Raw genomic sequence first — 11,831 nt, 5'->3', positions numbered from 1 at the left:
GATGTTATTTGGGACTGCACATGAAATAGGCCAGTAAGATTAGCATGTGTTTCAGCCATCTTTATATTTAATTGTTTATGATTTTATTATTATTTTAACATTGTGCTGTTAAAAACTATATTGCATAGATTCTTCGGTGCCATAGAGGGAAGCCCTTTATGAGTCTGTACTACCAATAGGGTTTCTTTAATTTCATTTTGAACAAAAGAATAAATATCAGGCTCTGGACTTTGATTGGTGGCTACCAGGCATGGTCAGAAATGGAGTATTACGAGAGACAAATTTTCTAAAGTGGGCTTCAACTGAAGTCCTCCAGATTTTAGGATTTCTTACATTATTATTGAAATGTCAAATACTCTATAATCAGTTACAAATTACAAGGTGTTCAGACTGATTTCTAGCCACAACAACAAATCAACCATAAACGTATCCTCCGACTGCAAAGAGTTTTATGACTTAGACTTGTTACCCATATGAGTAAGACTTGGATTGCTCATCCTCTCGGAATGATACTATTTTTAGACTTAATGGTGAAGAAACTAGCAAAATTCTTGAGTGAACACTGAACACGTAGGGGCATATTAAAGTAAATAAGCATAAAGTATGAGTGTAGATAAAATATATATATATATATATATATGTGTGTGTGTGTGTTATCTTTTTAAATATTTGTTTATAAAAAAGGTGTTTTCTATTTGTCAATGGTGAATATTGATATTACTGTCACTACTGTTAAATACTTTTCAGGAAGGTTGAACAAGACTGAGTAGCAAAGGTTTAGTACAAATGATATCCACAAGGAATCATTTTTTTGAAAAACAAGAGAAGTTGTACAGAGGAAAGAGAATGTTCTAAAGAGCTCAGCAATTCATTCATGCTCTCCCAGATACAGAAATATGCTCCCAACCATGGAAACATTCAGTAGTCGGTTTTATTTGGTGCTTGTGGTATAAAATATAATGTTCCTTTATCTTTATATTTACATTAAAGATATTAAAAGCCTGATCAAATGCCGCCCCCCCACGCCTTACTTTAGCTTAAAAATAAACTTGTGCATGTCTACTTAAAGCTGACATTAGCTGTGGTTGCATTTATTGTAATTCCACAGACCCAGCCCTGATGGATTTGAATTTTAAATGTAATATATGATTATTTGCAATATCAATCAAAGCATCAAAGATTATCAAGAACATTCATTTTTCACAATAAAAAAAGAGACGGAAGGGTGGAATAGGAAATGAGAATACAGCCTTGCATCAGTACAGGTCGATAAATCGACGCAACCTTTTCATATACCATCACGACAACAGAGCTAGGGGGTGTCCCAAATCCAAATTTATGTAAATTGAGAATATGCTAAATTCTTCCATTACGTCAAAACATCTTTATTTGAGAGAAAAAGTGGCTTCTATTTACTGCATCTTTTAATTTACTTGTCAAGAAAATGAGCAACTTACTGTTATAAAATGTGAAACCTTGTGGTGCATTAAATCAAAGAAAGGTTAATATGTAGCCAGACAGATTTCTTAGTTGTCATTCGACAAATTCTCTATCAGTTTCTATTTTCCTTCACTTTGAATTTTACAAAGCTCAGTAAAAAAAAATATTGTAGATTGTATCTTGATTGAGTTCAGATTTGACCAGCTCTGGTAAAAAATATTAGTCATTAAGGGAGTGGGAAGTAGAGGTATGGGGTGTAGGTGTGGAAATATCAAATATCAATAAAATAATAAAGATTCAAGATATACCCCCCTTCTTGACATATTCATTATGTTGGACTTATGTAGAAATGGTGAATAAACTTTATCTAAACTGAATATATATATATATATATATATATATATATATATATATATATATATATATATATATATATATATAGTTTTTCAATGACATACATGATTCTACAGATTGAAATAAACCATAATAATCTATCTCTGACATGTAAGAACCATTAAACATGTGGGGGCACATTTACTATGGGTCGAATATCGAGGGTTAATTAAGCCTCGATATTCGACCATCGAAGTAAAATCCTTCGCCTTCGAAGGATTTACTGCATTTCGTTGATCGAAGGAAAAATCGTTTGATCTAAACTTTTTTTTTTAAAAAAAGTTTTTTAATCCATCGATCAAACGATTTTCCTTCGATCAGAAATTACTTAGAAAGCCTATGTGGAAGGTCCCCATAGGCTAACATTGGTGCTCGGTTGGTTTTTCGACCATCGAAGTAAAATCCTTCGACTTCGAATATCGAAGTCGAAGGATTTACCGCATTTCGTTGATCGAACGATTGAAGGAAAAATCGTTTGATCGAAACTTTTTTTTTTAAAAAAAGTTTTTTTAATCCATCGATCGAACGATTTTCCTTCGATCAGAAATTACTTAGAAAGCCTATGTGGAAGGTCCCCATAGGCTAACAATGGTGCTCGATAGGTTTTAGCAGGCTTAATATAAGCTTTTTCATACAGAAATAAGAAACTTTCTAAATATAATTCATTAAAAATTCAGGACTGTTTCTGAAATAATCAAGTTTATCTTCACTATCTCTCTTTCTGCAACTGTTTCTCTTCATTTTGTCTTCATGCAGGAGTTGGGTGTTAGATTTTTATTGACAGATCAAATATATCTTTTAGGGGGGCTCCCGTTCCTAGCAGATGTATAAGAGCTCATTCAAATGTCTGACTTCGGCACAAACAAAATATAACAAATAACTGACTTTGGCACAAATTCTGCATGTATAAAAACAGGATTTCTAGTAATTTCAATAGAGTGGGTTTTAAAACATCTTCTAGGCAAAAGGAGCCCCCCTAAAAGATATATTGGATTCAACTGCCACTCAAAATCAGACTCCCAACTCCTGCAAAAAGACAGAATGAAGAGAATAAAATGCTGAGAGGGGGAGAATGAAGAGTAATGTGATTATATCAGAAATGGTTCATAATTTTTAATTGATTATATTTAGAGAATTTCTTATTTCAGTATGATGAAGCTTATATTAAATTAAATTTTTTGCGAAAGTTCCCCTTTAAGTGTGACAATTAACAGTTAAATCAAAATGGCAATAATATAGTGAATGATGTGCACCCTACCCTATTGTAAAATATAAAGATATTAGAAGTCACCAAAGAGTTCCATTAACATATATAAGCAGGAGGCTGAGGGGACTTATAATAACCTCAAATTTTACAAAAGGGTACATTATTTATTATAATACACAAGTTTCTGTGAGTTGTGACGAATGTATTGTTATTGCTCCTTTTTATTACTCATCTTTCTATTCAGGCCTTCTCCTAGTCCTATTCCAGTCTCTTATGTATATCAATGCATGGTTGCAAACTGCAGAGCTGCAGAATAAAAAGCTAAATAACTCAAAAACCACAAATAATAAAAAATGGAAACCAATTGCAAATTGTCAAGGAATATCACTCTCTACATCATACTAAAGGTTAATTTAAAGGTGAACAACCCCTTTAAGTTCTACCAAAGCTTAAAAACTATCTATTGGTCATATTATCCATTTGGAAGGATAATAATTTTTTTACTTTTCCAACTGACACTAAACACACATGCTAATAATTACCTATACATCAGAAAGTTGCTGACTCCAATGCCAATGTTTGCCACTCTAAGATTACAACCCCATTATTTACCTTTACCAAACAAAAAAACAATTCATCAAACAGTATATGACAGAGTTTCAGATAACTGGGCACAGCAATAAATATTTGAGCATTCTCCATTGCTGGAAAGGTTCTTTCAAAACCCAAATTGTCACAGTTTATGTCCAATATACATATAAACACTGTACAAATATATTCACCTTACAGTGGGGCTCATTTATAAACACTGGGTGAATTTGCACCTGGGCAGTAACCAATAGCAACCAATCAGTGATTAGCTTTTTTTCTGCCCAAGTGAAAATATTTACCCAGTGTTTATACATGACCCACAGTTTGTATAAAATCAACATATGGTGTTGTTGTTCTGGGTTTGACAAAGTTAAGAACCTTTTAGCTCATATATTGCACGCATGTGTCTGATATAGGAATTTTAAAGATGTGTATATGATTTAGTTGGCATTTGGTTAGTAGGCATTCATGTTTTAATTGCACAAAAGGGCAAACACTATCTTTACATAATACATCCATAAACCAAGTAAAGTGTCCCAATTCTACGTAAATAAATTGTAAAATTTACATTTAGAATATTTCTGTATATAACCAGGCTTCTTAGCTGAACTCCCCAAAATTTAATTTGATATGTTTCTGAAATGTGTTATTTTATTTTTATGCTGAACAGACATCAAGGCTCATTTACTAAACAAGCAGAAATGTGCAAAAACGTTGTGCTACATTTGGCACACAGGTGGGTGATTGGGAGCAAAAATGTCTAGCTTGTACTCCTGCTGTCAAAAGTGCTCCACCTGACTGCTAAGGGCAACTACAGAGGTGGTGCTAATAATGATTATGTTTGTCAGATTTTGGAGGTTTCCACCCTCAGTACCTATAGTAACTCTAACTGAGTTTATGTCATGTAAAAGATACAAAGCTTGTTCAGCTTTAGTAGCCCATAGCAGATATTTGTTTTCAACCATCTCACCAGTAAATGCTACCTGATGATTGGATGCTATTGGGTACTAGACCACACACACATATGTAAATGGGTATTACATTGCCCTGATATACATAGCATGCATTATATTTTAGATCAATGACAAAGAACAGAGCAAGGCTTAATAATTTCAGTATTTTATCAAAATAGGGCACCTTACTTTTTTGTAAATGGGGCAATATATATTGCAAAATTGTCTCACTCTGTCCTTAAAAACACATTTAGAGCCACTTTAAATAAGCCAATAAGACACAAATGATCTGTTTATCAAGGCAGAGGCAGCCTTAGTCAGGAGCACAATGTGGGGATATACTCACCTCAGGGTGGGTTTTAATCCCAAAATAAACCTTTAGCAATGGGAGAACATCTGGCATAGGATGAAGTGTGGGCAAGATATATGTCAATGCTCCAATTAACCATTAAATTAATTGCTATGAATATTCTTGCAGGACAACATAGGTTGCATACCTCACACAGTTCAGCAGCTACTAAAACCATCTTATCAGAGGACCATCCTGGCTGGAAAATATTGTATTTCATACTGCCAAAGAGCACGATAAACCATCTTACATGATTCTCCTTTTGCATTAAATTTTACTAGAATGTCCTTATTTAAATTGACCAATATTAATGTTTAACTTTTAAACTGGAGCCCTTATATACAATTTGAAATTAGAGGATTCATAATAGTTCTAGATTTGAAACTGCAATGCTTTGATGCTGTCACCTGATAAAACCTATATATTCTTACCTAATAAGGATATAGGGTTAATAGTATCATTTTCATGGCACATGACATAAGGTTCCTAGAATATAATAGGCAAATAAGCTACAGTGTGAAATCAACTTTTTCCATTCCCTGATAGGCTTGTTTTGGTCACAAACTAGTTCACAGTTCTTGATGTGGTTACTTGTGTACGTAACTTCTCCGACCCACCATTTCCTTTCTCGTAAAACCAAAACATAAACCTTCTGCGCCTTTTAGGTTTGAGTCTTGAAGCTGAGGTTATATATGCTGTGTTTGTGGAACCTGAAACAGAATTCAAAGTCACAATATCTGCAAAGATTTTCAGTCCAACCCAGACAGAGTTGTTAGGGAGACCCTCACGGGACGGCTGTTGGGTAAATAATAGATGGAGAAATAGAAAATCAGATTGATGCAAATAGATCAATATTTTGAAAGCAGACAGGAAAATTACTTCAGAATCGCTTATTGAACAGCAATGTTGAGAATAACATTCATCACTGGAATCTTGTGCCTAATCACCAATGCCTCAGGTATGTTGTCAAGCAAGAGGTGCCATACTCTCTGTTTATTTCATAACCCATGTGTTTTCTTTCAGTAGAAATCAGTAGATATCATTCATCAATTACATTTGGATTGAAACACAAGTTATTATAGTATGTATTATGCTCAAGACTGAGCAAATGAAAAGTCCTGAAATCCTTTATTGAATGGTTCAGGGTCTACCCAGAATTTTAATGCTGTATTTTCCAAAAGATATCCCAATATTAATTAATTCTATGTTTCCTTAACTGGTTGTTTCTGTAAAAGCTACTTAGTTCACATGAGTAAGATCACATACAATGCTGCAGTTATATATAATAAGAGAACAAGTATATACTGTGAATGTTTGATTTTATCACTGGGTAACATTTTATGGAACTTGGTAAAACTAATTTAGTTAAAATGCATTTAACTGCAGCCTTTGCATTTACCCCTATGGCTGTTAAGAGGATTCCTAAGGCAAAGTAAACATTTCTCTATGTAGGGAGTTAAGATACTGTGCATCCAATAAAAAATAAACATAAATTATAATCTAGTATGTCTTTCACAGGCCTAAAGGTTACCCAGCCAGACATAATTGTGGCCAGCAGGCATGGAAAGGCCACTCTGGTCTGTGACTACAGGATAAGTGCCAAGGTTGAAGAGATGCGTTTCAGGCTTTTAAGGAAATTGGGTAACCAAATAAAAGAAATTTGTGCTTTCAGCTACTCTACAAACTATGAATCAGTTACCACTGGTGACACCATACAATGTGAAGGGGAGCCTGGTCCCAACAACGTGACTCTGCATATATCAGGGCTACAGACACCTGACACAGGAATGTACATATGCAAACTGGACATCATGTATCCACCTCCCTATCGCACAACTGAAGGGAATGGTACTCTGATATATGTCAGTGGTGGGTAATTGTATTTTGAATTTCTTCTATTGATATTGTTCTAGTTGAGAGAATTATTCAGTTGCTTGCGGTGGTTCAATTGTATTGCTTCGCTTTACAAGTTAGGTGAGCTTTTATATACATTTGTTTGTTAATCAATTTAAAATGGATTACATCTTCCCTAGGTAAATAATTCCTATATCAATATGTAAAGATAGAGATAGACTAGTTAATTGTTTAAATGTCTGCCATTGACTAAGCCAACTAATTGCAATCAAGTATGCACTGCAACATTCACCAGTTAGTTAGCTGAATGCTGGTCTAGTTGTCTTTATTTTGCATTAATTAATAACTTGTCTTCTTTTAGATCTTATGGCTGAATGTGCACAATCAATGGAGCCACCTGAATCCATTCTTGATCAAAAGATTCTTCTGGTTGTCTGCTTTGTTATGTTTTTGTACTCCCTGTTTATCACTGCTGCCTTGTTGTGTGGGAAGGTAAGTTATTCCTAAATACAAAGGTTTAATATTAGAGATTTCTTTCCAGGCAAAGCAAGATTTCAGTATCACCAATTTACTAATGCGAAGCAAACATTGTATTGTTTAAACGCATACTACCATGCACAAATATTCACAAATTGCATGATTGAAGGAAAGTTATAGCTAAAGTTTTGCTTGCTTATTTCCTGGTAGTTATAGACCTATCTACTTTTTTTTTAGTTGTTAAAAGTGTATAGGTTTCCCACAGTTGCAGATGCATACATCCTCTGTGTGCCTCTTTCACTCATGGAATGTACAGCAGAACTGTGGTTGCCCTGTACATTCCCCACTGTGAGGAGAAATGCTAAACACTACTACTACTATAACTACTCAGTGGACTGACAACATAACTAGTGCAAGCACCTACCATAATTATAAATATGCTGCAGAGAGTAGATAGATTCAACCAAGATTCAATACAGTATATGCCTGAGGTTTTATTGATCAATGAGTGGTCCTTTGATCTCTTACAAACATTTAAAAGCTAAAATGTGCCTATAATTATATTATCCCTTTTAATATTGTCATATGTTTATGTTGCCAGTATACTACAAAATCACTACACACAATAGGTTAAGGTCTGAGGTGCTGATATCAGAATATTGTACAGAACAGTCACATGCAGTATTGATGCTAAACTCATGGCTTATCAGTAATCAGTAATGCTATCAATATTCTAGAAAACAATGGATACATACATTATTAAAAACATATGGCCTTTTGATTTATGCTTTATAGCTTTATAGGTCTTCTAAATCTTTAAGAGATTCCTTATAGGTCATGACTGTACAAATAGCATAGGGGTTAAAACGTAAACATAAGTGTAGAAGATCAGCACTATTAACTGAAGTCACTTTATGGAAACTTAATCATTGATGCTGTTAATCAATTCTTGAGCACACATTTAGGCATAATCTAAATGCAGAGTCCTAAAGCCTTTAATTTATTATGCACTGTTGAAAGAATGCATACATGTTAGGGTTGCACAAAAAACTTTGCACTAAAAGTACAGTCTTTTTTAAAAACCAGGGTTGTTATTGCGTGCAACCAATCCACTTTAAGCATTGCAGAGTACAGAAAAGCATCGAGTCTTCATAACCTAACAGTGCAAAGCACAGGAAAGATTATGGTTCAATAATAGTTTGTCCAACGCAGGCTTCAATTAATTGCTCTTTATGTCAAATAAGATTTGGCCTACACAAGACTAGGTTTGCTTTTACTTTGTTTTTCATGTCATATTGCTTGCAATCTGTGTCTGTGATTGAAATGATACTGGAAGGTGTTACAGTTATGACCGGGGCTATCTACCCAATCTTCTTGTAGCAATGTTGTATTGTGTTTGGTGGAGTTGTCAATATGAATTGTGAGTGAATCTAAATAACACAGTTTACAATGTTCTGTGACATTTTATTTCTGCAATTTTCTTTTCTTTGTAGCAACGGAAAAAATTCAATATCGGTAATTATGAGAAGATGTTGGAGTCAGATCAAGGCAATGGCTTTTCACCTTATTATATCCGTGTCAACTGAACGTTACATGTCCATCCACTTCTTAAAGAATGAGTATATTGCACCCTTACAAATTCAGCCATACGAAGGGCCATAGCAGCCTCACCAAAAATGTCTATACTAATAAATGAATGTAATGTAATTAGACTCTCATAATTGCTAAAGTGACGATACCTCAAAAAAGCTTTTATAGCAACATTAGAGTATTTTTTTAAAGATGAATTATAGATGTGCTTCTGTGGAGCATAAACAATTTAGTTCAGGACTTTTTCCAGTTTTCAATGTGGGGTTATCTTTGCCTCTCCAGTCTCACAATAGGTTAATTTATCTAATAAACGTTCTTGAATATCAAATGCTTTTTAACACAGCTTAATGGTCACTGTTTAGACATCTCTAGTATGTTTTGTTTTTAAAGTTTGAGTCCCCATTCTCCCTTCATTGCCCTTGGCCCTTATTATGTATCCCAGGTCTTGCAGAAGACAGAAAAAAAAAAGTATTCAAGGAAATATATATATATATAGGAATTCAGGGTTGCCTTCTTGTCTCATCCAATGAAACACCTATAGGCTACAGGCTACAGTGGTGAATAATTCATCTAGCATGACCCTATATGAAAGAGACATGTGTAGATTTCAGTGTTAAATACACTAGCCAGCAAGCTTTCCCAGGGATTTTCCCAGCCATTAGGCTGCACTGACTTATCGACTTATGTGGTTTTTCATAGCAAGCTATACACATAGGGCATTCTGCATGTTCCCAGAACAGAATAAGTATAGAAATTCTACCACAGCATTCTCCAAAGAAGATCTTTATTGACATTTGCAAGCATATATTGGCATGTAAGCAAAAGTCTTTCTAGTACTAAGTATTTTATCTTCTTTCTTCTGATTTTAAATGCAACCAGAATGTAGCTCATCGAGCTTTTGCTTATAAACTGTAGACCTTCTGGTCCATAGAAACACAAGGAAAACAAATCACCAATTCACTGAGAAGCCCTCTGTAAAAGCTTTAGCTTTTGTTAGGCTTTTCAGATAAGGAGCAGCTGAGTAGACTGGTGATTTGTTTTATTTGTCCAGTTTAGTGCAAGAAATAATACAAATTATAGATGTTTAGCACAAGCCCTATTCATGAAACTATTGTTGTAAATATTACCTTCTGATGCATACTGCATTTCTATATTTAGGACATTTCAGTTTGCGGTAAGTCTGATTTTATATTGTGTATGTATGTAGATTAAAAAGGATAAAGGGCAACCCTGTCTGACCTAGGTTTTATTCTGAATATTACTTTTCTTTGCATAATACAGTCCAACATGAAAAATGCCTGTGGTGACTTGAATTAATTACACCTTACCACAGATACCTAACATTGGAGAAACCATTTTATTAGCATTTCCTTTACAAAGAAAAGCAACAGACTGGGACATTTAATGACTTAGGGGTCCGTTTACTAAAGTACGGTAAATCTGACTTTAAGTTTCCGCATGTTATCGCTGAGAATATTTTTACGCCAGAATATTCGCAGCGACTAAGTTTACTAAACAGTGATGCGCTCAGAAGTCATTGCGATCACTTGCGGTAACTACGTTAAGGAACCAGCTTACGTTAGCGGTAATTTTAGCGAGTTGCGAATTTTCTGGAGAAAAATTAAGTTTTTGCGAATATTTATGCTATAAAATAGTCTTGTTTTATGGCAGTTATTATGGCAAATTTTTACTGTGACATTTATGGCCAGAAATGCATCTTCAAAACTTATAAACTTTATTGACTGATGATTATACCATCCAACAACATCACCAGAGTAACACCAATCAAACATGTCTGCATCATATAAACCCTTCTGCCAATAGAATCATATGAACAAGAAATCATACCAGTCAATCTCTTTGCTTCATAGAAATGCACAGTTTAATGTAGCCAATCACAATGAAACCAAAAAAGCGTAGAGGCTGACGAATCCTTGGACTTTGATGCCGCTGCCAATAATACGACTCTGAGCTGAAACTGCTGCTGTTGCACCAGATAGAAGCAGAAGCCAAAACATCCTGTCAGCAATAGCTACAGATTTGTCTCCTGTCAGCAAAGAATTATGGGTAAAAAAACATTATTATGGGATATTTCCTGCCCCTTGAGAATTTTCTGGCGAAAAAAATACTTTTACGCCACTACATAGGTGGCGGTAAAAGTTTGCGAATATTCTGGCGTTAATTTTGTCTATAGCACATTTCGCTGTTTAGTAAACCAAGCGTTAATGTGTACGTAGCGTTATTTTCAGCAAATGCGACAACTGGCGAACAATTATTCTTGCGCAAGAAAATTCGCAAATTTATATTTACCGCAGGTTAGTAAACTGGCGATAACATATTTGGCGAAAATTCTGTCTATAAATTGTGCGAATATTTTTAACGCACTTTAGTAAACGGACCCTTTAGATCCTACCAGTAGGTGTCTGGGTGAATTCCTCCACTGTACAGTAATTGTGCTACTATTTATAATTCATTCTTTATTCCCATTCATTTCAACTGTTAAAAGCATTGTCAGACAGGGATGCCCAACACATAGACCACAGGCCCACTCTCCACCTTTCTTCACTTAGCTTCTTTTTTCTAGTCCCTTTCTTTCAGTTTATACATCCATGGCACTAATAAATAGGCTTAGGGGTAAAAGAGCTTGTTCACCTTCCAACCCTTTTTTTTCAGTTCAGTTGGTTTCAGATAGTTTGCCAGAAATAAATACTTTTTCCAATTACTTTCTATTTTCTATGTGTGGCCATTTTTCTAATATTGAAGTGTTTTAAGTTTCGTTTTCACCTTCTTTTGTCACTCCAAAACAGCACAGAGTGTGGTTGTCTACTCTCTAACTGTTCTAAATTGATACATTTAGTTGGTACATTTCTTATCTTTGTCCCTGCTGAGCAGAATCTCTGGCTTTTATTTAAGACAACTGTTAAAATTTATACAATAGTTGCTAATACTGCAGGGGCTGAGAAAATGTATCAGCAAA

At 34.6% G+C, this 11,831-nt stretch overlaps 1 protein-coding gene across 1 annotated transcript; it reads left to right on the top strand.

Annotated features, from left to right (window-relative positions):
- Window positions 1-5,615: 5,615 nt before the first annotated feature.
- On the top strand, window positions 5,616-10,336 carry ctla4.L (cytotoxic T-lymphocyte associated protein 4 L homeolog). The gene is made up of 4 exons (XM_018237021.2): window positions 5,616-5,891; window positions 6,452-6,802; window positions 7,149-7,279; window positions 8,758-10,336. Exons 1-4 carry the CDS (start codon window positions 5,837-5,839, stop codon window positions 8,848-8,850), a joined length of 630 nt encoding a protein of 209 aa, XP_018092510.2. The 5' UTR covers window positions 5,616-5,836; the 3' UTR covers window positions 8,851-10,336.
- The last annotated feature ends 1,495 nt before the right edge of the window (window positions 10,337-11,831 follow it).

Source organism: Xenopus laevis, chromosome 9_10L (assembly GCF_017654675.1).
Source record: "Xenopus laevis strain J_2021 chromosome 9_10L, Xenopus_laevis_v10.1, whole genome shotgun sequence".
Lineage (NCBI taxonomy): Eukaryota > Metazoa > Chordata > Amphibia > Anura > Pipidae > Xenopus > Xenopus laevis.
The sequence above is the reverse complement of the archived record's forward strand: the minus strand, read 5'-3'. Positions and strand labels throughout refer to the sequence as shown.